Genomic DNA, 25,341 nt, shown 5'->3' with positions numbered 1-25,341 from the left:
AACAACAGAAAACAAGATTAGAAAGTTTTGGTGTAGAGGGGCTGTAACTGCCGGGGGGGGGGGGGGGGGGGGGAGAGATGAAAGCAAGCATTTCAGCTTTATACAAATGTTTTCTTTTTTGAGACAGGATCTTTTGTATCTCGGTCCATAGGTGCTTTCTTAAACAATGGTAGTCTCTAATCTTTACGACTGTCGTTTAAACGAAGTATTAGCATACCCATTATCCAGATGTGGAAACTAAGAAACTCAGTGATTAGTAAAAGAAGCAGTTATTAACCAATCCAAACATTCCTGAGCACTTATTTTAGGCCAAGAACTGAGTGAGGCGACGGGAATCCAGTTCCAGTTAGAGCTCAGCCCAGCGGCAGCCTTCCCCATTTCAGTTCTGCACCTCCAGCACAGGCCATGCCGGTGGATTTTTAGTGGGTGAAATTGACTTTCCCTCCTAGGGCCCAAAGCTCCCGGGCTGTGCTCCGCCCCGCGCTGGCGAGGCCCCACCCCCTCTGCAGTCAGTATTGTCCGACGGTACCCAGCGTCCCTCGGCAGTTTCCGGCAGTAATCGAGAGTTTCTAACGTGCCCCGCCTCCGCCACCCCCCTTCTTTCGGCCTCAGTCCTCTCCACCGCCGCCCGGCTTGCTCCCTCCCGTCCTCGGCCCTCCGCCCCTTCCCTCCCCACCTCGCCTGGCCCTGCAGGCGCCTCCGGCGGTACGGGCTGGGCAAGATGGCGGCTTTCGGGATCTTGAGCTACGAGCACCGACCCCTGAAGCGGCTGCGGTTGGGGCCTCCCGATGTGTACCCTCAAGATCCCAAACAGAAAGAGGTGCGTTCACAAATCCAGGTTCCCGCGGGGTCCGGGCAGGTGATTAGTATAGGAAGAGACACTGACAGTTCAGGGAAGGGGGGGCGGGGCGATTAGGTGAGAGCAAAAGTCCCAAAAGGGGGAAGAGTAGAGTGGACTGGTGCCGGAGTGTAGGGGCTGCCGGCAGTTCCGGTTGGTGTGCAGGCAATGGCTCGCGAGCCACACCAGAGGTGCCCCCCTCCACACTCGTGCGGGCGCTCACACACAAACCTCAGAAAGTTGTTAGGGCCAGCTTGGTGAGGTGCCTGCAAGGGAAGAGTGCTGTTGAGGTCTCTCTGGGGGATGTGGGAATCTCATTGACTGTGGGGGTGAGGGTGGGGTCCGAATGAACATTAGGGCTGGGCTTTAAATAACAACCTCTTCTACTCGGAATCCTCCTCCCTTTCTTCCCTTCTGCCCTTTTTTACACCCTCTTCTCCAAGGCTAATGGGGGTGAGCTAAAATGCTGTTTTTCTGCCTTAGGATGAACTGACGGCTTTGAATGTAAAACAAGGTTTCAATAACCAGCCTGCTGTCTCTGGGGATGAACATGGCAGTGCCAAGAACGTCAACTTCAATCCTGCCAAGGTGAGAGAACCCTGCCAGGCTGAAGGAAAAGGGTGGAAAGCATCTGAGAAAGAGCAAAGGTTCTGGGTTGGGAAAACTTAAAGGGATAACCTAAATGGCAGAGTTCATAACCCAGGGCAGCTGCCAACCTGGTGCTCCCTACCACAGTGGCACCTGGCTACCCCTTCTTACCGCACTGAGGTACACTTTTCTTCCTCTAGATCAGTTCCAACTTCAGCAGCATTATTGCCGAGAAGTTACGCTGCAATACTTTCTCTGACACCAGTCGCAAGAAGTCCCTCATGAACCAGAAGGACAACTTCTGGCTGGTGACTGCACGATCTCAGAGTGCTATTAACACCTGGTTCACCGACCTGGCTGGCACCAAACCACTCACAAACCTAGCTAAAAAGGTGAGGTGCTGTTTCTCGTTCTTAGGGTCAACGTGGGGAATGTGTCAGGTACCTACCTATGTTCTGATACTAAGCTACGTGGTATCAACTCCTGGGGTAATAGAGACCTCACTGTTTGTGATGTCCATCCAGGTCCCCATTTTCAGTAAAAAGGAAGAAGTGTTTGGATACTTAGCCAAATACACAGTGCCTGTGATGCGGGCTGCTTGGCTCATTAAGATGACCTGTGCCTATTATGCAGCAATGTCTGAGACTAAGGTTAAGAAGAAAAATACTGCTGACCCTTTCACGGGTAAGTGACTGCATACCTGGTGTGCCACTGATGGCTTCAAGGAGTGACAGACGCCTTAGTCTATATTCCTTGCTTCTGCGTGAATCTCACACTCACTCAGTTGGTAAGCATGGAGTGATTTGCTTATCTACCGTGGTCAGGTACTGGGCTGTAAAGATGACCAGCATATAATCTCTGCTCTTTGGATCTTAGTGGAGATGCGAAGGCATATGTAGCATAATTTAATATAGAAAGTGGTGAATGCCAACAGAGTAGGCAGACGATTCTCTGCGACTTCAGTGGACATAGTGATTACTTGCTTTAAGGAGGTGGCATTTGTCTCCAGGGTAAGAAGATGAATAGAGCTCGGGATTGTGGTGATTGTGAGTGGAAGCAGGGGAGACAGGAGTATTCGAAGCCTAAGAATACTATCAAATAGCTCCCTTTTCCGTATTTTCTTTAGAATGGACTCAAATCATTACAAAGTACTTATGGGAACAGCTACAGAAGATGGCTGAATACTATCGGCCAGGGCCTGCAGGAAGTGGAGGCTGTGGTTCTACTATAGGACCCTTGCCCCATGATGTAGAGGTGGCAATCAGGCAGTGGGACTACAATGAGAAGCTCGCCATGTTCATGTTTCAGGTAGGCGCAAGGGCATGTCGTACATGGCATTGACTTACACCTTACCCTGTGTTGTCGGTATAGAATGGAATTTGCCCATTGCCTTGCCCTCACTGTGGTTCTCTTCATCCTTCCATTTCCTTTATCTGCCTTACCTCTAATAGTTCCCTGCTATCCATAGGATGGAATGCTGGACAGACATGAGTTCCTGACTTGGGTGCTTGAGTGTTTTGAGAAAATACGCCCTGGAGAGGACGAATTGCTTAAATTGCTGCTTCCTCTACTGCTTCGAGTAAGACCTAGACCTAGAGAGGGAGTGTTTGAAGGGATCCGAGGAAGGGTTAGGATCAGAGCAGTGTCTCTTGGAGAAAACTAGGGGCTCTGTTGGTCATGTCTTCACAGTACTCAGGGGAATTTGTCCAGTCTGCCTATCTGTCCCGCCGCCTTGCCTACTTCTGTACCCGGAGACTGGCTCTACAGCTGGATGGCATGAGCAGTCACTCATCTCATGTTATATCTGCTCAGTCAACAAGCTCTCTGCCCACCACTCCTGCACCTCAGCCCCCAACTAGCAGTACACCCACGACTCCCTTTAGTGACCTGCTTATGTGTCCTCAGCACCGGCCCCTGGTTTTTGGCCTCAGCTGTATCCTTCAGGTAGGTACTAAAGGGCCGAAGAAAGTGTAAAGAACTAACAGCGCTCATCCTGGAGAATGGGGTGAGTCCAACTCAGAGGTGGGAGCTGGCACTGAGGATTCAAGAATTAGTGTTTCTCTGCTTTTTTGTTGTTTGTTTTTCCGAGCTGGTCCTGGAATTTGTCCTGTAGACCAAGCTGGCCTTGAACTCACAGAAAACTGCTTGCCTCAGCCTTCCAGGTGCTAGGATTAAAGGCATTCACCACCACCACGTGGCTGTTTCTCTGTAATAGGACGATCCCTTTTAGAGGTTTTGGAATTTTCTCCCAGAACTAAGTAGTAGGCCCAAGGCTTCTTAGGAAAGCGCTGAGAAAAGTGTTCACAGTCCCAAACTTAGAAAGAAGAGGCAGGAGGATTGTGAGTTCAAAGTCAGCATAAGCTCCATAGCCAAATGAACCCTTGTCTGAAATACTATACAAATAATTAAAAAGAGGAAGGTGAGGAGGAGGGGATGATACTTGCCCCAAGGACTCAGTCATAGTAAACCTAATTCAGATGGGAAACCTAAGGGAGGTGACTCGGAAGTGGGGATTCTAGAGAGGCATCCATGCTAACTGGGTTTGACTTATCTGTTCGTCTGGCAGACCATCCTCCTGTGTTGTCCCAGTGCTCTAGTTTGGCACTACTCATTGACTGATAGTCGAATTAAGACTGGCTCTCCACTTGACCACCTGCCCATTGCTCCCTCCAACTTGCCCATGCCAGAGGGTAATAGTGCCTTCACTCAGCAGGTAAGTTTAAACACTACCTTGGTATTTCAAAGTTGCGATGCGATGCTAAATTGTTTTTCCAGAAATAGTGGTTTGGGGGCTGCTACTGTTTTATGTTTCTGCTTTGTTTTTTGAGACAGACTCTTGCTAAGTAGCCTTTGCTGACCTGAAAGTTGCTCTGTAGACCAGGAAGGCCTCGAACTTAATGGTGATCCTTCTGCCTCTGCCTCCCAAGTGCTAGATTACAGGCAGGCATATACTACCATGCCCAGCTTTCGGCTATTCTTCTTTTAGCTTTTTATGTATCTGTTTCCTTAAAGCTTTTTTAAAAAATTATTGCAGGTGCGTGCAAAATTGCGAGAGATTGAACAGCAGATCAAGGAGCGAGGACAAGCAGTTGAGGTTCGCTGGTCTTTTGATAAGTGCCAGGAAGCTACTGCAGGTGGGTGTCAGAGGGCAGAAGCTAGGAAAGGATGGCGATGGGTGCCTAGACATCTGAGACTCCGAATGCACGAAACCTCTGGCTAACTCCCCTCTGCTGTTTGTTTTGTCCTCAGGTTTCACCATTGGACGGGTGCTCCACACTTTAGAAGTACTAGACAGCCATAGTTTTGAGCGCTCTGACTTTAGTAATTCTCTTGACTCCCTTTGTAATCGAATTTTTGGACTGGGGCCTAGTAAGGATGGTCATGAGGTGAGTAAGAGAAACAGAAAGAACAAAACCCTTGCAGGAGAAGCAGTCTGGATAAGGGTAAGGTTAGTAACACATTGATAGTAGGAGACCCCTGAACTGATGATCTTCTTGGTGCCTGGTCCCAGGATGTTTTTAGGTGGGGCCTATGTTTTTGAAAGAGGAACTCAGTTCTTTTGTCCCCAGCCTTCCGTTACTTATCCTCATCAAATCCTTTGCCTGCAGATTTCCTCAGATGATGATGCTGTGGTATCATTATTATGTGAATGGGCTGTGAGCTGCAAACGCTCTGGTCGGCATCGTGCTATGGTAGTAGCCAAGCTCCTGGAGAAGAGACAAGCCGAAATTGAGGCTGAGGTTAGAGGCTAAGAAAAGGGAGTGAGTTGCCCAATGGAAAGAATAACTAGGTTTGGACACATTGGAGTGATTGATTGAGATAGAAGTGGGACTGGGACTGGACCTGAAGGATTGGAAAGAACCCATAGAGAGCTCTCGTCTTGGCACGTACCTGTAATTCCACCATGTGAAAGGTTTATATAGAGGATCATGGTTACAAAGCCAACCAGGCCTAGCTAGAGGGACTGTCTCAAAAGTTAAAAAAGCTGAGTGTGGTGGTGGACACCTTTAATCCCAGCACCTAGGAGCCTGAGGCATGCAGATCTCTGAATTTGAGGCGAGCCTGGTGTAATTTGGAACAGCTAGTGCCACATAGACTCTGTTTCAAAACAAAGTTTTAAAAAAATGCTGGGCCGAGCCATGGTGGTACACACTTTTAATCCCAGCACTTGGGAGACAGAGGCAGGCAGATCTCTGTGAGTTCGAGGCCAGCCTGGTCTACAAGAGCTAGTTCCAGGACAGGCTCTAAAAGCTACAGAGAAACCCTCTCTTGGGGAAAAAAAAAGCTGGACATGGTCTTGCATGGCTTTAATCTCAGCACTCATTTGGGAGGCAAAGGCAGGCCAATCTCTTATGAGTTTGCGACCAGCCAGAGCTGCATAGTGAGACCTTGCCTCACGAAACTAAATAAGCAAATAAATAAAAGTGGTAGAGACCTTACAGGGAACGTTAAGGACATAAGGCACAAATAGAAAAGAGCTGATGGATTAATTGGTTAGAGAAGAGATCAAGGCTGTAGTTGGGAGGTGGCAAAGGAAATGAGAAGTATGGGATGGAGGCAAGACAGGTGACTCTCCTGAGGTTACACAGTCAAGAGTGAAGAAGCAGGGAAAAGTCACTCCTCACTTTGTTCTCTCATCTTGCAGCGTTGCGGAGAATCTGAAGCAGCTGATGAGAAGGGTTCCATCGCCTCTGGTTCCCTTTCTGCTCCTAGTGCACCCATATTCCAGGATGTCCTCCTGCAGTTTCTGGATACACAGGCTCCCATGCTGAGTATGGATACCTATAATCTAGTTACCTTGCCTAAATTCAGTTATAAGCTATGTACTCAGAAAACTTGAGGAAGGACCTTCTGGCACTGGACAGTAGTGGTGCACACCTTTAATCATAGCACTAGGGAGGTAGAGGCAGGTGAATTTCTGAGTTCAAGGTCAGTCTGGTCTACAGAGCAAGTTTCAGGACAGCCAGGGCTACACAGAAAAACCGTCAAAAAAGCAAAAGCCAGGCAGTGGTAGCACACGCCTTTAATCCCAGCACTCAGGAGGCAGAGGCAGGCAGATGATCTCTGAGTTTGAGATCAGCCTTTTGTACAGAGTTCCAGGATAGTCAAAGCTACACAAATTCTGCCTCAAGAACACAAAAAAGGACCTTCTGGTCTATACTTCTGTCTTTGACTCTGAAAAATTACTTTTAGGCATAATTCTATTCCTTGATGGTCTCACAATTTTCATAGAATAGAGAAATGCAAAGAATAAACACAAGAACATTTGAGCAAAGCATTTTTCCTATATGCACAGGAGCAATGATAGTCTGTTCATTCTGAGGTGGTGGTGGACAGCATGAAGTGATGTAGCCACCTGTTTTTTAAATATTTGAGTATGGTTACTTTTCCTGCATGTATGTTTGTGCACCATGTGCGTGTCTGGTACTTGCAGAGGCCAGTGGAGGGCTTTGGATGCCCTGGAACTGGAGTTTATAGACAGTTGTAAGTTGCTATGAGGGTGCTTGGAATCAAACCCTCTAGAAGAGCAGCCAGTGAGTGCTCTTAACCACTGAGGCATTTTTCCAGCCCCACCAACCATACTTTGTATGTCTAGGCAGTTTCTGGATTTTTTTCCTCCTGTTCTTGCCTCAGGGATATCTCTGTAGTATTCTAAGAGCACCATTACTGAAGCATGTCCCTATCTCTTTTTGTCCCGTCTTGTGTTCTGCTAACTTAGCTTTCCTCATTCCTTTCTAGCTGATCCCCGCAGTGAGAGTGAACGAGTGGAATTCTTTAACTTAGTACTGCTTTTCTGTGAACTGATCCGACACGATGTTTTCTCCCACAACATGTACACCTGCACTCTCATCTCTCGGGGGGACCTTGCATTTGGAGCCCCTGGTCCTCGGCCTCCTTCTCCCTTTGATGATCCTGCAGATGACCCAGAGCGCAAGGAAACTGAAGGCAGCAGCAGTAGCAAGCTAGAGGTGTGTGTCCTTTTCCTTGCTAGTAATTATTACATTTTGACACTCCCATTTTCACAGCTTCTAGAAGCTTCCGAGCATCTCTTTTACCCAAGAATGGTATTAGAACTTCGTGGTTTATAGAATAGTCTCATGTCAGTTTCTCACTTGCTCTTCACGAAAGGTCGGTGACGTACTCCTGCCTTCCTTTTAAAGCCGATGGAAACTGAGGCTTTGCTTACTGGTTAAGTAACTGGACAAGGTTTGAATGCAGAACTTGGGCTTTCCTCCTGCCTCCTTGATTCAGTTCTCAGTGAACTTCCTGGACAGTGAAGAAGCACTCCGTGGGACTAAAGCAGGGAGTTGTTTTTGCATTTAAAGCTGCATTTAAGAAATGCAGTTTGTTGTGTGCCTGCAGGATCCAGGGCTCTCTGAATCTATGGACATCGACCCTAGTTCCAGTGTGCTCTTTGAAGACATGGAGAAACCCGATTTCTCAGTAAGATCCTGAGCATGGAAGAATCTAGCACCTTGGTTCTCCCCTTACGCCTCCTTTGGGAATTTCTTTGCCTCCTTTGCTTCTCCTGAACGTGCTGCCTTTCGCCCTCTTAGTTGTTCTCTCCTACTATGCCTTGTGAGGGGAAGGGAAGTCCATCCCCTGAGAAACCAGATGTCGAAAAGGAAGTGAAGCCCCCACCCAAAGAGAAGATCGAGGGGACACTTGGGGTTCTTTATGACCAGCCACGACATGTGCAGTATGCCACACATTTTCCAATCCCACAGGTACTGTTCTCCAACATTTGTGATGGCTTGTTTTGAGCCCAGATTTTCATCCAAGGAATTTGCTGAGGGGCTAGACCTGTTCCCAAGGGTGTTGGGTGTGTTTGAGAAGGGGCTTGAACATGGGAGTGTTGAGAGATACAAAGCATGCTCTTAAGAGGAGGGCAGGAAGCCGGGCGGTGGTGGCGCACGTCTTTAATCCCAGCACTCAGGAGGCAGAGGCAGGCGGATCTCTGTGAGTTCGAGGCCAGCCTGGTCTACAGAGTGAGTTCCAGGACAGGCTCCAAACAGGCTCCAAAGCTACAGAGAAACCCTGTCTCGAAAAACAAAAAACACAAAAACAAAAACCAAAAAAAGAGGAGGGCAGGAGACCTGTGATGGAGTCTGACGGTGCTGCTGGGTGCAGGAGGAGTCATGCAGCCATGAGTGCAACCAGCGGTTGGTCGTACTGTTTGGGGTGGGGAAGCAGCGAGATGATGCCCGCCATGCCATCAAGAAGATTACCAAGGATATCCTGAAGGTTCTGAACCGCAAGGGGACAGCAGAAACTGGTGGGTTTGAGCCTCCTTAAACAAAAGTCTCCCCCAAAGAATGCCCTAGTCAGTCTTCCTATGCCCAGAGTAGGGCACTCCCCAGTCATGTCCCAATATTCCGTCTCTTGGAGTCTCCTGAGAGCTCTAGTCCTTTTGAAACTTCCCCCTCATTCCCCCCTCTACAGACCAGCTTGCTCCTATTGTGCCTCTGAATCCTGGAGACCTGACATTCTTAGGTACCTCACAGTAAGCCCCTTACTGCCCTCCCTCCGCCCCTCCTTAACCTAGCACCTCCCTGTACACGTTCCTCTGAGGTCCACATAGTCTGTGGTCCTTTATTAAACCTGTGCTTCATTGTCCCATTTGTCCCTTGCCCCAGCCCTTCCTTGACCACCCTTCCCTTTTCTCTTCCTACCCTCATTCCCCCTTCCCCTCCTCCCTCCCAGCACAGTCCCTTCTCCACACCTCCCTACCCGACCCCTCGTCAACTAGTTTTCTTTATTGTCCTGACTCATTGCTTTCACCTGTCCCCGCAGGTGGGGAAGATGGGCAGAAGCGCCGCCGCAACCGGCCAGAAGCCTTCCCCACTGCTGAAGATATTTTTGCTAAGTTCCAGCACCTTTCTCATTATGACCAACATCAGGTCACGGCTCAGGTGTGGGCCTAAGCCAGCCCCCTTCCCACCTTCTGGCCTCCTGTCTTATTTTCCTTTTTGTCTTATCTTCCCCCCACTAAGCAGGCTAAGCCTGCTGGTCTCATCCCCTTCCGCCATCATCCTCTCCTCTGTCCCTAGGTCTTCTTTCCTTCTATTCCTGTCTCACTCACACTGCCCTTATCAGGTCTCCCGGAATGTTCTGGAGCAGATCACGAGCTTTGCCCTTGGCATGTCGTACCACTTGCCTCTGGTGCAGCATGTGCAGTTCATCTTCGACCTCATGGAATATTCTCTGAGCATCAGTGGCCTCATCGACTTTGCCATTCAGGTGGGGACGTTGGAGCAGAGAAGGGAAGAAGAAGGAATCCATGCTCGATAGGGTCCCAAAGACAAAAGTAGAGGCTCCAGGCAGTTTCCCGGGCTCTTCAGATGGCCCAAAGACAGCACAGTGGGAGTGGAACATGAGCTAAGAGGGCCAGAATAGAGACTTAAGTGCTCCCTGGGGAGCCCAAGAGACAGATTAGAGCTTTGGGTACAGAGCATCCTCTCCCTGTGGAGTTTACAGCATGCTGGCCTGGAGACTGCTTAGAGATACTGCTAGCGGACACAGGACACTGGCACATGGGAACCTGACCCTTCTCTGCTGAAGTGACTCCGGCAGGAAGGGGCACAGGCTTGGCCATGGCAGCTTCCTTACAGAAAATGGGTTACGTCCAAAGAAAGGGGCCTCTTCTCATGGTTCATCTCCATTTCTCTGATAGCTGCTGAATGAGCTGAGCGTGGTTGAGGCCGAGCTCCTCCTCAAATCCTCTGATCTGGTGGGTAGCTACACAACCAGCCTATGCTTATGTATCGTGGCTGTCCTTCGACACTATCACGCCTGCCTCATCCTCAACCAGGACCAGATGGCACAAGTCTTTGAGGGGTAAGCAGGGTTTCAAAGTAACTGAAATGTGTGGGATTCTGGTGAATGCCAGTTAGAAATGGCCTAGGAAGGACATGTGGGGCCACACAGTGGGGCAGAGTCTGCTACCAAGGTAGGGTAGAATAGTTTTCCCAAGACTCTTAAATTGGTTTTCAGGAGCCCCGTCCCCTGTCTACCCCTGTTGATCCTCCCTCCCCTGCTCTGTGACAGGCTCTGTGGCGTGGTGAAGCATGGAATGAACCGCTCAGATGGCTCCTCTGCAGAGCGCTGTATCCTTGCTTATCTCTATGATCTGTATACTTCCTGTAGCCATTTAAAGAGCAAATTTGGGGAGCTCTTCAGGTAAGAGAGGTGAAGAGATAGGAGAATGGGGCTAGTCCTGCCTCCTTCCCATTACCGCACACCTCAGCACCCAGCTGTCTGTGCGGGATCACTTATGCACTGTGTCCTTTACCTGTGACTTCCTTGCTGAAAGTGAACCTTCTTCCTCCTTGCCTTCACAGGCCACTCTTTCTTAATCACATGTGGTTTCCTTCCTGCCATGTCTGCTGTGGCCCAGCTCCCTTTTTCTTCTCCCAAGGTCCTCCATCCTTCACTCCTTTTTCTTTTCTCCCCTATCCTGCCCATCCCTGTACCCTACCAGACCTACTTCAGTACTGCTATTTCCTTTCCCTACCCCTGCAGTGACTTTTGCTCAAAAGTGAAGAACACCATCTACTGCAATGTGGAGCCATCAGAATCCAATATGCGCTGGGCACCGGAGTTCATGATTGACACTCTGGAGAACCCTGCTGCTCACACTTTCACCTACACGGGGCTAGGCAAGAGTCTGAGCGAGAACCCTGCTAACCGCTACAGCTTTGTCTGCAATGCTCTCATGCACGTCTGTGTGGGGCATCATGATCCTGATAGGTATGGGGCATACTGCGTTGAGGAATAGGCATCATGCCGCCACCTGATCTGAGAGATGCTGACCTTCCATTGTTACTGGGGCAGAGACAGAAAGTTGTGAATCTGACGTTTTGTAGAGCAAGACTTTTCCTGAGGGCTTTTGTACTTCTCCCTAGGGTAAATGACATCGCAATCCTGTGCGCGGAGCTGACCGGCTATTGCAAGTCACTGAGTGCAGAGTGGCTAGGAGTACTTAAGGCTCTGTGCTGCTCTTCTAACAATGGCACTTGTGGTTTCAACGATCTCCTGTGCAATGTAGATGTAAGCCTTTGGGTGGGGTCTTGCTATTTGGTAGCGATCTGGCCACACTCAAGACCATAGAGGGTCAGAGTTGAGTCGAGTGGAGGCATGGCACACTGGCGAAGTCTCCTTCCTCCACACTGAGTCACGGTGTCTGGCCACTTTTTTCAGGTCAGTGACTTGTCTTTTCACGATTCCCTGGCTACTTTTGTTGCCATCCTCATCGCCCGACAGTGTTTGCTCCTGGAAGACCTGATTCGCTGTGCTGCTATCCCTTCACTCCTGAATGCTGGTAAGGTTCCAGTTCAGAACTCCGAGAATGTCAGTTCCCCGCCCTGTGCTAATACGTACTCCATAACCAGCCTCTTCTTGGGGAACGCCCTGCTGTAGTTCCTTGGCCAGCGCTTGTTGTACTTCAGGCTGGAAGGCTCCAAGGGCCTATTTTGAAATTGCAGCCCCGATAACACCTCCACACTGTGTGTGTATCTGGAAATGGAACCCAATAACTCCCTCATGTGAGCCTGAGCTTCAGCCCAGCCTCTGAACCTTTTTGGCTTTTGCCCCTTCAGTTGTATAACATTTCTGTGCTCTGCTGCTCCTTTCACCTCACTTGCATTTCATCTTATTCTTCCTCCCAACACATATACACATGCATAGAGTTTGGCTTCGTTCTTTTCAGATCTGCTGTCTGTCTTTTAGCTTGTAGCGAACAGGATTCTGAGCCAGGGGCCCGGCTTACTTGCCGCATCCTCCTCCACCTGTTCAAGACACCACAGCTCAATCCTTGCCAATCTGATGGAAGTAAGTGACTCTGATTGGAGCCAGGCAGCTAGAGAAACTGTGGCTCTCCCAACCCGCTGCTTTTTCTTCTGCTTCCCCTGACTGTGGCTCCCTTACAGACAAACCTACTGTTGGAATCCGGTCCTCCTGTGACCGCCACCTGCTGGCTGCCTCCCAGAACCGCATCGTGGATGGAGCTGTGTTTGCTGTTCTCAAGGCTGTGTTTGTACTCGGTATGCAAGGGGGTAGGAAGAGAGACTTGCCAGAAGTGTGTATAGGGTGGAGTGCCAGCAAAACTACAGGGACAGTCTTTCTCCCTCCCAAAGGTGGTCTCTCTGGCCTTTGGAGAAAAGGGGAGGGAGATAAATATATTTCTGTTTCATAGGGCAGCATTTGGGGAATTTCTGCCTCTGTGGGACAGGGCAGGTCTCCACACACCATTCTGATCACACTCTGCCCTCCCTATCTCCCACCCATGAACCACAGGGGATGCGGAGCTGAAAGGTTCAGGCTTCACGGTGACAGGAGGAACAGAAGAACTTCCAGAAGAGGAGGGAGGAGGTGGTAATGGTGGTAGGAGGCAGGGTGGCCGCAACATCTCTGTGGAGACAGCAAGTCTGGATGTCTATGCCAAGTACGTGCTGCGAAGCATCTGCCAACAGGTTAGTCTCACCTTCCCCCACTCCACCTAAATGCTTCCATGTAGTATAGCCTTGTTTCTAGCCCATGAGCACACTACCTCCCTGCTATACATCGGGTCCTTTACCTGCCCCTGATACAACTTCCTGGGATTGCCTGCAGTCTTCTAATTATCATTCTCCTTAGGAATGGGTAGGAGAACGCTGCCTTAAGTCACTGTGTGAGGACAGCAATGATCTACAAGACCCAGTGTTGAGTAGTGCCCAGGCCCAACGCCTCATGCAGCTCATCTGTTACCCACATCGACTGCTGGACAATGAAGATGGAGAAAACCCCCAGCGGCAGCGCATTAAGCGTATTCTCAAGGTAGGTCAAGCTGCTGGGTTGCTGGGAGCAGCAGCAGGATCCTACTGGGAAACGGTGGAACTGTTCAGTAGGTAGGAAGATGAATGAGCATGCAGGAGAATGGTAGCAAGGAAAACAGCTCCAACATGGTCTTACAGAGCAGATCTGCGGTCTGGTCTAGACTCAGGAGTTAGGCTGTTAGGTGATGACTGCACAGTCTGCAGTGAGTACAGCTCGCCTGTGGCAAGAATTGCCTCAGGGAGGCCCGATTCTGCTTTGCATGGATGGCACTTTGGTTGTGATCCAGTAAGTGAACAGGAATCGCTACTGTGGTTGAAAATGTACTTCATGCTCCGGTACTCTGTGCATGGCACTGTGCATTCATTTCTTTCATTTGATCTTTATGGCCCTGTGAAGTGAATAGGAATATCCTTATTTAACCAGTGAGGAAACTGAGGCTAGTGAGGTTGCTTCACACGAGCTAGGAAGTTTAGGGCCAGGATGAGGACATAGGTGTGCCTGTGTCCTTTCACTTCATCGTACCGCTTGCTTCAGACATATGGCTGATGGGGGGGCGGAATAAGGCCATGGAGGAAGAACTAAAGGAATGAGGTAGGTCTCTTTAGCTGGAGGGAGATTACCTACCAGTAGCTTTCCAGTCTCTAAAGGACTTTGTGTGCCCTGTAAAGGCCCTGTGGGGGCTCTGAGGAGCTGCTGTGAAACACCAGAGTCAGGTTTCAACCTTAACATTAAGGATTTAAAGGTTAGGCATGAAGCAGAACTTGGTGAGGTGCTAGGACAGGAATCTAGGGGGATATGGAGTCATTTTTAACCATATGTAAAATATGCTTGTTTTCAGTGATTTTGGATTCTTATTTAAATGTAGTCTTTCCTAAAGACAGGGACACAGAGGACCCTTTCCAACTTCTAGGAATCTGTTATGGGGGATTAGGAATTAGCCCTAAAACAGTAGGTCGTCATCAATGATGACTAGTGTGGGAATGGATTTTTAACCACCAGAACTTGGACCAGTGGACCATGCGCCAGTCCTCCTTGGAGCTACAGCTGATGATCAAGCAGACCCCCAACAATGTAAGTAATGTTTCCCAGGCTCACCTGCAGTTCCCCGTGTCAGGGATATCGGTCATCATAGAAGAACTGAGGTCCTACCCTCAAGCTCCTGACTGAAAGAGATAAGAGGCCGTGAGAATGGCAGACACATGGAGCTGTTGATAAGGGAAATGGGTTGAGAGTGTTGGTGCTTTCAGCTGTGAAAAGTATGCCTAGGGTAGGAATAGAGCCTGTTTCTGTGGCCACGGATGTAAGGAGGTTTGCAAAGGAGCAGACAGTGGCGAACTGTAAGAATACAGAGGTACAAGAGGGCACAGCGGACAGTTATGTCCCTACTGTGGACCACCACAATGCTCTCTCTCCTTCAGCCTCCTCTCCCATCTCTCCTGCTGTGTTCCCCTCACTACTAGCTGCCTCTTTAGCACTTTTACACCTTTTATCCTCTCCAGGAGATGAACTCCCTCTTGGAGAACATTGCCAAGGCCACAATTGAGGTTTTCCAACAGTCAGCAGAGACAGGGTCATCTTCTGGAAGTACAGCAAGCAACATGCCCAGCAGTAGCAAGACCAAACCTGTGCTCAGGTGTGTAGAAAAATATTAGAATTTATCTCAAAATGGTGATGCTGGGCGTGCACAGGGAAAAATGATTGTTCAACCTTGCCTACCTGGCTCCCCTGAAACCCATGTCCTCTGTCTTCTAGCTCTCTAGAGCGTTCTGGTGTGTGGCTGGTAGCTCCTCTCATTGCCAAACTGCCCACCTCAGTTCAGGGCCACGTACTGAAAGCTGCTGGGGAGGAATTGGAGAAGGGTCAGCACTTGGGTTCCTCTTCCCGAAAAGAACGAGACCGACAAAAACAGAAGAGGTAAAGAGACTCTGTGGGTAAGGACTGAAGAGTAGGAAGGAGAGGAGACAGCAGGCCAGGGAAGGAGAAACTTTGGGGCTCAGGGTAGAGAATAGGCCTCATGAGAAAGTGACACTTGGGTGGAGTGTGGTAGTACATGTCTCTAATCCCAGCACTTGGGAGGCAGAGGCAGGTAGATCTCTGTGAGTTCAGGGCCAGCCTGGTCTACAGAGTGAGTTTCAGAACAGCCAGGGCTACATAGACCTGTTGCGACAAAACAAAACAGGAAAGGAAGGAAGGTATAGTTGTTATTTTACTCTTAGTCTTTTCGGCTTTTTTGCTTTTTTGGGGGCCCACCACTCAGCTCCCAAATAAATCACATGGCTACCTAGCTCCCAAATAAATCACATGGGGGCTTAGTCTTTCTTATGAATGCTGGCCTTAGCTTGACTTGTTTCTTGCCACCTTTTCTTACCTTAAATTATCCCATCTATCTTTTGCCTCTGGGCATTTATCTTTCTCTGTTTCTATATACCTTTCTTTACTTCTTACTCCGTGGCTTGTTGCATAGCTGGGTGGCTGGCCCCTAGTCTCTTCTCTCCTTTTCCTGCTCCTTGATCTCTCTTCCCAGATTTCTTCTCCTATCTATTCTCTCTGCCTGCCAGCACCGCCTATCCTTTCTCTTGCCTAGCTATTGGCTGTTGAGCTCTTTATTAGATCAGTCAGGTGTTTTTGACAGGCAAAGTAACACCTTCACAGAATTAAACAAATGCCACATAGATGCAGCACATCTCTGCATCCTTAAACAAATGTCCCACAGCATAAACAATTGTAACACATCTTCAAATAATATTCCACAACAGGAAGGGAGGGAGGAAGGAAGGAAGGAAAGAAGAGAGAAAGAAAGAGAAAGAAGAAGAAAAAGAAAGGCAAGAAAAGTGGCAAGGCAAGAGCTGAGTGGCATGGCTTAAGCAGGAGGTCACACCTTAGAGTAGAATCTAGGGTGCCATGGGTAAAACCATGTTTGCTGCCAGCCCTGAGCTCGTTTCCTAGGGTCCACATGGTAAAAGATAAGAACCAACTCCTGCGAGTTTTCCTCTGACCTCCAAATATGCATCATGTCATGTGTACAAGGATAGCTACCGGGAAAACCAAAAAATAAAAGATACATAGAAAACAGAAATGTAAAAAAAAAGTTTTAAGAGTAGAATCTGGGACAAGAAAGTTGGGAGGTGCTTGACCCGCAGTCTCCTGTCTGCCCTTCCCCTCCACGCGGCTCTAGCATGTCCCTGTTGAGCCAGCAGCCTTTCCTATCACTGGTGCTGACGTGTCTGAAAGGACAGGATGAGCAGCGTGAGGGACTCCTTGCCTCCCTCCACAGCCAGGTGCACCAGGTATGGCTATCTGGGCCATGGAGGTGGTGGCATCGGGGTGGGGAAGGATGCACCTGAGAGTCCACTACATGCTTGGACCTTTCATTATTTTCTGATTAAAAAAAAAACATTTGGTGACTTGGATTAGAAAGGAGAAGATTCCTGGGTACATGTTAAACTCGTTTCTATCCTAGATTGTGATTAATTGGCGAGAAAACCAGTACTTAGATGATTGCAAACCAAAGCAGCTAATGCATGAGGCCCTCAAACTGCGGCTCAACCTGGTAAGGGGGAATCTAGGGTGAAGGAAGAAGGGGTGGAGCTGGAAATACAGTTAAGAAGCCCCAGGTTGGGGAGGACAGGTTTGAGAATGGAGGCACTAGGTTTTTTGAGGTCTTCCAATATTAACCCTGTTGTATTTCTAAAGGATGCAGGACCTTAAAATGGTTAGAGGAACTGAATCCCTGTGGCCAGGATCCAATAGACTGAATACCCTGTGTGCTTGCAGGGACCCTGCCTCAGTATTCGACACTCTGCCTGAGCCCTAGAAATACTAGAAATCTATTTTGGAATGGTGAATGTGATTATAGAATTTATTTAGTACAGATCCCATCTCTTTATGAGTAAGGAAACAGATCCCAGTATCTCAAATTCAGCCACTGACCCAAGGTTGGATAGTAAATCATAAGTACAAATGACGGGACAGGGCATCAGGGGTCTCGGCTCCCACCCACCCAGGTTCTAACCTAAGCTTTTCTCAAACACTTATCACCTTGAACCATCTGACTGATTTGTGGTCCTGGCAGGTGGGAGGCATGTTTGACACAGTGCAGCGTAGCACCCAGCAGACTACAGAGTGGGCTCAGCTCCTCCTGGAGATCATCATCAGCGGCACTGTGGACATGCAGTCTAACAAGTGAGCATCCCCAACCCTGCAGGCCATGCCCTGGAGTCTCTAGCGCATACCAGCTGCAGGAACCACTGACTCCATGACCCTGGGTTCCCCACACATTCTCAGACCCCTTAGGATAACATGAGTATCCCTTCCTGCCTGTGACCTCTTGGGCCATTTTTTTTTCTTAACCTCTTCTCTGGTTTTTCTCCCTACGGCCACAGTGAGCTTTTTACTACTGTGTTGGACATGTTAAGTGTGCTTATCAATGGAACATTGGCTGCAGACATGTCTAGCATCTCGCAGGGCAGCATGGAGGAAAACAAACGTGCATATATGAACTTGGTGAAGAAGCTTCAGGTGAGCAAGGGAGACAAGAACAAGGTTTGGGGGTGCTGGAAGCTCAGTGCCTTCTACTCTCCTGCCTCGGTTTACAGTGTAGCCTGGGAGTGGGGAGTGAGATGACTTGTTTTAGTCTGAGCCCTCTTTCTTCCCATTTCCTGTCTTTTTTTTTTATCTGTGCAATAGGGATTTACTCAATGCCATTACTTTTTTTGAATTTACTTTGTTTGTTTGTTTGGTTTGAGACAGGGTCTCATTTGGTAGCCCAGGTTGTCCTGTAACTGACTACATAGCTCACACTGCATTTGAACCCATAGTAATTTTTCCTGCCTCAGCCTCATGAGTGCTGAGATTAGTTTTGGTTTTTGAGATGGGTGGCTTTTTATATAGCCAAGGTTGGCCCACAAACTCAAAATACTATTGCCTCAAGCCTCCCAAATGCTGGTATAATAGTTGTACACCACCATGCCCAGCTCTGAGTATCTTCTTTTGTGATAATTTATTTAACTTTTATTTTATATGCATTGGTGTGAAGGTATCAGATCCCCTGGAACTGGAGTTACAGACTGTTTTAAGCTGCCATGTGGGTGCTGGGAATTGAACCCAGATCCTCTGGAAGAGCAGCCAGTGCTCTTAACCACCGAACCACCATCTCTCCAGCCCCCTGAGTGTCTTCTTTATGTTCTGTGCTACTCCTTGAGACTTCCTGTCCCTCTTGTTCTGTATCTTTGAACTCATGACCTATTTTCCTGTTCCTGCAGAAGGACTTGGGAGAACGCCAATCCGACAGTCTGGAAAAGGTTCACCAACTGTTGCCACTACCCAAGCAGAACCGAGATGTCATTGCCTGTGAGCCACAGGGCTCCCTTATTGACACCAAGGGCAACAAGATTGCTGGCTTCGATTCCATCTTCAAGAAGGAGGCATGTTCTCTTGTCTCCCGTGACCTCTACCTTACCCCCTACACCCCATGTTAATTCTGATCTCACAATTCCAGCTAACACACCAAGTTCAGGAGCCCATTAGGCTGTCCCCAATAAAACCTACAAACCATCTGGGACTTTAAGAAAATCACTTAGCTTTCCTTCCCCTTTATGTCCCCTTCTTTTGGAGTCTCCCTTTTTTTGGACTCTGCTTTACTTCCAACTGTCTCATCCTGACCCTCTCCCATTTTCCTTCCTCTCTGCCCACCTGTTCTCTTGTCCTCTCACCACCCCACTGACACCCTATCCCTTTTCTCGTGTCTGTTTGCCCAGCTCAACTTCCTTTTTTTTCACGTCAGTTTCAGTATATGGGTTAAAAAATTTATGTATATGGGTGTATGTATGCCACTTATCTGTGTAGGTCCCCACAGAGGTCAGAAGTTGGAGTCTCTGGAGCTGGAGTTATATAAGTGGTTGTGAGCCACCTGAGTGGATTCTGGGAAACACACCTGGGTCCTATGCAAGAGCAGCAAGGGCTCTTAACCACTGGAACATCTATCCAACCCTTAGTTTCAGAATTTTCTTGATTAACCGTATTACTCTGCATAGAAGAGGAAGAAAAGGGAATGCAAACTTTAAATGCAAAGTGAAACCCCTTAATATTCACATTCTCTTGATTTTTCTTTATCAGTCTCTCTCTTCCTGCCCTCCCTGTCTCTCTACCTCTCCTGTCTTTTTCTTCTCTCTCTGATTGCCTTTTTTTGCCGTCTTTAGTTTTTCCTTGTCTCTTTTCTCCTCTCCTCTCCCTTCTCCTCTTGCCCCTCCCTCCTCCCTCTCTGGCTTCTTCCTATCCCTCTCATCTTCTGTCAGCCTCTGACCTCCCCATCATGTTTCCCTGTCTGCCCCTTCAGTACCTCTTTTTCTCCTGGCCTCGCCCTTCCCCTTCACACCTTCCCCCTGCAATTCAACAGTGTCCCAGCAAAAATGTTCTCTCTTGCAGACATCTGTATCAGTGTTTGTCTTTCCTCTTCTCATCTTGTCCCTTGATCTACTTACAACTCTTTCCTTGTTTGAAAACTTGTCCACAGATATTTTTTTTTTTTTTTTGGTTTTTCGAGACAGGGTTTCTTTGTGGCTTTGGAGCCTGTCCTGGAACTAGCTCTGTAGACCAGGCTGGTCTTGAACTCACAGAGATCCGCCTGCCTCTGCCTCCCGAGTGCTGGGATTAAAGGCGTGCGCCACCATCGCCCGGCTTGTCCACAGATATTTTACCCTTTCTTTAAGTTCTCAAGTCCTGCTTCCTGTTTTCCAAGTCTCAACGGCTCATTGTTTCTCATTTTCTGGAGCAGGGTCTACAAGTTTCTACCAAACATAAGATCTCTCCCTGGGATCTTTTCGAGGGCTTGAAGCCGTCCACAGCGTCGCTCTCCTGGGCCTGGTTTGGCACAGTCCGAGTGGACCGCAGAGTGGCGCGAGGGGAGGAGCAGCAACGGTTGCTCCTCTACCACACACACCTGAGACCTCGGCCTAGAGCCTACTACTTGGAACCACTGCCACTGCCCCCAGAAGATGAGGAGCCACCAGCCCCTGCCCTACTAGAGCCTGAGAAAAAGGCTCCTGAGCCCCCCAAGACTGACAAACCAGGAGCTGCTCCTCCCAGCACCGAGGAGCGCAAGAAGAAATCCACCAAGGGCAAAAAACGCAGCCAGCCAGCCACCAAGACTGAGGCCAGTTCCCCATCCCTCTCCAACCCCTCTTCCTGACTTTGTGTAGTCGGGGTTAAAGTTGCTGGTTTAAGGGAGGTATGGGGTGTATGGAGAAGGGGTGCCATTAGAATCGTGATAACAGTGACTGTATCAGTACCGCTCTCCGTACACCCTTCTCCCTCACCCCCTCCAGAACTGCTATAACCCACTTACCTTTGTCCTCTGCACCCATGCAGGACTATGGCATGGGCCCAGGTAGGAGTGGCCCCTATGGTGTAACAGTGCCTCCAGACCTTCTGCACCATGCAAATCCTGGTTCCATATCCCACCTTAACTACAGGCAGAACTCCCTAGGCCTGTATACCCAGAATCAACCGCTACCTGCTGGTAAGTGCTACTCACTAGGAATGGTGGAGTTGAACATTCTTTTCTCCCCAGGGGAGATGTGGATGGCTTGAACTGTTTTTGAAAAAAGTTGAAGGGATGAAGATCTCAGAGAGGACAATTTGCTCTCCTTTCCAGGTGGCCCTCGTGTGGACCCATACCGTCCTGTGCGATTACCAATGCAAAAACTGCCAACTCGACCACCTTATCCCGGTGTGCTATCCACACCGGGTATAACTGCTGTCATGGGCCTAGAACCCACATCTTATAAGACCTCTGTGTACCGGCAGCAGCAACCCACAGTGCCCCAGGGACAGCGCCTTCGCCAACAGCTCCAGGCAAAGATAGTGAGAGGGGCAGTAGGGAGGACTGTCAGGGGGAGGGGTTTTAGTGGGTCACAGGCCTGAGGAGATACTTGGGACCTTCACAAGAACATGCAGGGTAGGAGGTATAGAAGAGACACGGCAGAAAGCATTTCCTGAATTTGACTTCTCCGTTTCCTCTTTAGCAGAGTCAGGGGATGTTGGGACAGTCATCTGTCCATCAGATGACTCCTAGTTCTTCCTATGGTTTGCAGACTTCCCAGGTAAATGCCTGGGACTATGAGCATCAGGGAGAGGGCAGCAAGCTGCTGAACACCCTCATGCCCAACTCTGTCTCATCCTTCCCTCTAGGGCTATACTTCTTATGTTTCTCATGTGGGACTGCAGCAACACACAGGCCCTGCAGGTACCATGGTGCCCCCCAGCTACTCCAGCCAGCCTTATCAGAGCACCCACCCTTCTACCAATCCTACTCTTGTAGATCCTACCCGCCACCTGCAACAGCGGCCCAGTGGCTATGTGCATCAGCAGGCCCCAACCTATGGGCATGGACTGACTTCCACTCAAAGGTACCCGAAGTAGTGGTGAACTGGGAAGGGACACTGAGGTATAAGCAAACATCTGATTTGGGAAATCCCATACTTGAGGTAATAGATGGGCCTGAACTTTGGGAGCCACGAGGAATAGTAATCTTGTCATATAACCATTACCACAAACAACTGGAGTTGGAATGGACCCTAGAGACCAATAGTCTCCCATTTGCAACCTTGTCACTTCCTTGAGGATCAGAGAGAAGAAACAAATGTAGCTAGCTTTGATAAGAAGGGATCTAGAGGGGCTGGAGAGGTAGCTCAGTGGTTAAGAGTACTGCCTGCTCTTCCAAAGGTCCTGAGTTCAATTCCCAGCAACCACATCGTGGCTTACAGCCATCTGTAATGAGATCTGGTGCCCTTTTCTGGCCTGCAGGCATGCATACAGGCAGAACACTGTATACTTAATAAATAAATAAATCTTTAAAAAAAAAAGAAGGGATCTAGAGGTTTTAGACATAGGAAACAATAAGGAGTCCTAAGTCCGGTATTAAACAGTTAACTCTAGGGCTAAGGATATGGTTTAGTTGATAGCATGTTTATCTAGTGTCATGAAGTCCTAAGTTTGATCCCAAGCACAACATAAAACCTGGTGTATTGATGCACGCCTGCAATACCAGCACCTCAAGAGGAGGCTCAGAAATTCAAGGTCATCCTTGGCTACATAATGAGTTTGAGGCTAGCCTGAGCTACATGAGACCCCTGTCTCAAGGGAAGAAAAAGTAGTTGAACTCTAGAATGGTCTAACAAATGAATTTCATGGATAATTTTAGTTGACTCTTAGTTAAGACTTGGGTAACTGTCACAAGGCTCTGCACCTTAGGATTCAGAACACTCTAGAGTGGACTGATGAATTGCCTGCTGTGTAGCCAAAATTGTGTTAGGACTAGAGTGAAGAAAGATAGTAAAAAAAAAAAAGTACAAGGTTCCTCACCCCAAAGATTTTTTTTTACCCTAGTTGAGAAGTAGAGGTCTTATGTAGAAGATACCGTGCAGAAGAATGTTTAGAGAATGGTATGAACAAAGTCATAATAAGGTGTTCAGTTGTGCCAAGAAGTAAAATGGGACTTGAGAAGAGATGGGCTACTGCCAGTGTAGATCAGAAGCACTAGAAAGATCCGTGGATTCGAGCTGGTCATGGAAGGATAGCTGTGATTGGGATGTGTAAAGAAGGGGGAAACAAAGGGCATTCCAGGTAAAGGAAGCAGCATGAGCAAAACCATGGGAGTGGGTTGAGTGTCTGAAGACAGAAAGGAGCGGAGCTTACATGTAATGTGAAACTTGTTCAAGGGAAGGAGCAGGAGCTAGGTTAGAGGGGGCAAGTTGACATATGACATTACATTACAGCATTGAGACACAACCCCAGAAAGGACTGCTTTGCTCAGGGGAGTGATAGGAGCTTGGCGTAGCCACAGATCACTGTGGACAGAGTGTAGGGGAAGGTGGGAGAGGACGAGCGAGGGAGCCCAGCTGCAGATTGTCAGGGATGGGCAGATTTGGGTAAAACGGGCATATGGAGTAGCAGAACAACTGGGGGTGTTTCTGGGGCACAACAGCAACCATAAACCCCTTGATAGGTGTTTATAGAATGCTTATCATGTGCAGCCTGTTTTTCAGAAGAGAAAAATAGCTAAAAGAGAATCGAAAAATTCCTGAGCATTAAGGTTATGAGACAGTAAAATGGAGTATTGTCTTTGTGTTTTATTCCCTGACCTAGAAATCTGTCAGACTCCAGAAGGGCTCCTCTAGTTAGTGCCAAGAGGAATGAATACAATGACTTGTTAGTTTCTTTCAGGTCAGGGACCCAGGGTTTGTACCACCCCCTTTCTCTGGCCTGTGCTTTGACCTCTGGACCTCTTGTCTTTGGAGGTTTTCACACCAGACACTGCAGCAGACACCCATGATGGGTACTATGACTCCATTGAGTGCCCAGGGTGTCCAGGCAGGCGTCCGTTCAACTTCCATCCTGCCTGAGCAGCAACAGCAGCAGCAGCAGCAACAACAACAACAGCAACAGCAGCAGCAGCAACAGCAGCAGCAGCAACAGCAGCAGCAGCAGTATCACATCCGGCAGCAGCAGCAGCAGCAGCAGCAGCAGCAGATCCTACGGGTAAGGCCCTGGGATTGTGGCTGAGTCTTAGGCGCCCAAGAAGGAAAGGGTATATTCTTCCCACACTGGCCCCAAGATGAAACATGATGTAATGTGCTAGGCACCAGCAGAATGGGTATGGTTGTACTTTTTGTTTTCTTTGGTTTCTTTAGGCAGGGTCTCATACTCCTTCCTCAGCTTCCTGAATACTAGAATTTCAGGCCTACACCACCATATTGGGTTTGAACATGGTACTTAGGTGGCTTCCTTTCCCCTCTTTTTCATTTCCTGAGTATCATAATGAAGGGGAAATTGGACACTGTCTGCCAAATACACTGTTTGGGTTCTTTCAGATGTGAACCCAGAATTCCCTCACTGTTCCTTGGCTCTAACTTCCTTTTCCCTTCCTGCTCCCATTTTTTCAATACAAAGTCATAGCTTCCTTGCTCTCCTTAAAATTATCTCTTGTATGCTTATAGCAACAGCAGCAACAGCAGCAGCAGCAACAACAACAGCAGCAGCAACAGCAGCAACAGCCACAGCAGCCTCAGCAGCCGCAGCAGCCGCAGCAGCCACAGCAGCCACACCAGCAGCAGCAGACAGCTCCTCCCCAACCCCAGCCCCAGTCCCAGCCCCAGGTAGCTGCCGAACTACAGCCACAGGCTCAGGGATGGCTACACAGGATGGGCACACAGCCATCCTATGCTAGGAACAGTGTGTGACAGGGTAGCGTCGGGAGGTCAGGCACAACACTAATAGGTTTAGAGGTATGGGTGAAGAAGGAGGTGGAAGATTGGAGTTCCATCTTCCACTTTCCATTTCCACCCAGTTCCAGCGCCAGGGGCTTCAGCAGACCCAGCAGCAGCAACAGACAGCAGCTTTGGTCCGGCAGCTTCAACAACAACTCTCCAGTAAGCCTGCCTCCTTCCCAAGAAGAAGCTGGGGAAGAAGTGGGGATGGGGTCGGCAGAGGTGGCTGAGATGCTGGCTTCAGGCCCAGATGGAGTTCCTTCCCCATTTCCCTTTCCCTTCTTCATGAATCTGAGCCCTGATTGGTCTTCCACCCCCTGACAATCTCTCATTTTTCACAGATACCCAGCCACAACCCAGTACCAACATATTTGGACGCTACTGAGTCACCTGGAGGAACTGCTTGTACACTGGAAGTGGCCCAGCCTTTCTGCTTAATTCCCAGTCCCGTTCCTGGGCGAGCTCCAGTAGTGGTTGGAGCCCTTCCCTCAGGCTCCATTTTTAATGAATTTTTAGTATTTTTGTTAATGTGAAGCATTGAACTGTCGGGTTTTGTATATTATTTATATAGAGACCCCAGAGCTGTTGCACCCAATACATAGAGCTTCTTTGCAAAGGAGGTGTGTGGATCTGCACATACAAGAGTCTCCTGAGAGTGTCAGGGAAAGGATGAACAACTCAGCCTTCGTGCCTTCCATATTACCACCCCCCAGCTCACTCTACTCTCTCCATTTCGGAATTCTAACTGCTATCCTTTCTTCCTGCTCAAGCAACCTGCAGTGAGCTCCAAACCCTCAGTCCTTTAGGGCGGCTTACCTCCTCAGCTAAACAGTACAG

The 25,341-nt window shown here is 48.8% G+C and overlaps 1 protein-coding gene across 10 annotated transcripts; it reads left to right on the top strand.

The window, feature by feature from the left end:
- The first annotated feature begins 498 nt into the window (after positions 1-498).
- On the top strand, positions 499-25,051 carry Med12 (mediator complex subunit 12). 10 transcript variants are annotated; one of them, XM_075958706.1, is made up of 46 exons: positions 499-820; positions 1,322-1,426; positions 1,627-1,818; positions 1,951-2,110; positions 2,553-2,734; positions 2,895-3,005; positions 3,116-3,370; positions 3,993-4,139; positions 4,461-4,560; positions 4,676-4,812; positions 5,035-5,166; positions 6,072-6,198; positions 7,166-7,395; positions 7,790-7,870; positions 7,984-8,154; positions 8,558-8,702; positions 8,870-8,920; positions 9,221-9,339; positions 9,524-9,667; positions 10,101-10,264; positions 10,475-10,606; positions 10,949-11,176; positions 11,332-11,476; positions 11,627-11,747; positions 12,155-12,256; positions 12,355-12,468; positions 12,722-12,897; positions 13,061-13,240; positions 14,240-14,311; positions 14,740-14,873; positions 14,993-15,154; positions 16,416-16,527; positions 16,701-16,790; positions 17,313-17,422; positions 17,623-17,758; positions 18,502-18,663; positions 20,013-20,390; positions 20,606-20,756; positions 20,892-21,091; positions 21,262-21,339; positions 21,428-21,482; positions 21,558-21,645; positions 23,536-23,776; positions 24,235-24,393; positions 24,585-24,666; positions 24,846-25,051. In XM_075958706.1, the coding sequence occupies exons 1-46, from the start codon at positions 722-724 to the stop codon at positions 24,887-24,889; spliced, it is 6,504 nt and encodes a 2,167-aa protein (XP_075814821.1). In that variant the 5' UTR covers positions 499-721; the 3' UTR covers positions 24,890-25,051. The 10 variants fall into 10 exon arrangements, with proteins under 10 accessions (XP_075814821.1, XP_075814820.1, XP_075814819.1 ...); XM_075958705.1 differs by having other exon boundaries at positions 20,892-21,100; XM_075958704.1 differs by having other exon boundaries at positions 7,772-7,870; positions 20,892-21,100.
- Positions 25,052-25,341: the final 290 nt, after the last annotated feature.

This window comes from Microtus pennsylvanicus, chromosome X (assembly GCF_037038515.1).
Source record: "Microtus pennsylvanicus isolate mMicPen1 chromosome X, mMicPen1.hap1, whole genome shotgun sequence".
In the NCBI taxonomy this organism is placed as follows: domain Eukaryota; kingdom Metazoa; phylum Chordata; class Mammalia; order Rodentia; family Cricetidae; genus Microtus; species Microtus pennsylvanicus.
The sequence above is the reverse complement of the archived record's forward strand: the minus strand, read 5'-3'. Positions and strand labels throughout refer to the sequence as shown.

Coding starts and splice junctions, on each gene's coding strand:
- Med12 (XM_075958696.1), top strand. CDS start 722: ATGGCGGCTTTCGGGATCTTGAGCTACGAGCACCGACCCCTGAAGCGG. Junction 17,759..18,501: donor ACTTGGTGAAGAAGCTTCAG/GTGAGCAAGGGA, acceptor CTGTTCCTGCAG/AAGGACTTGGGAGAACGCCA. Junction 21,101..21,261: donor AACAGCTCCAGGCAAAGATA/GTGAGAGGGGCA, acceptor TTTCCTCTTTAG/CAGAGTCAGGGGATGTTGGG.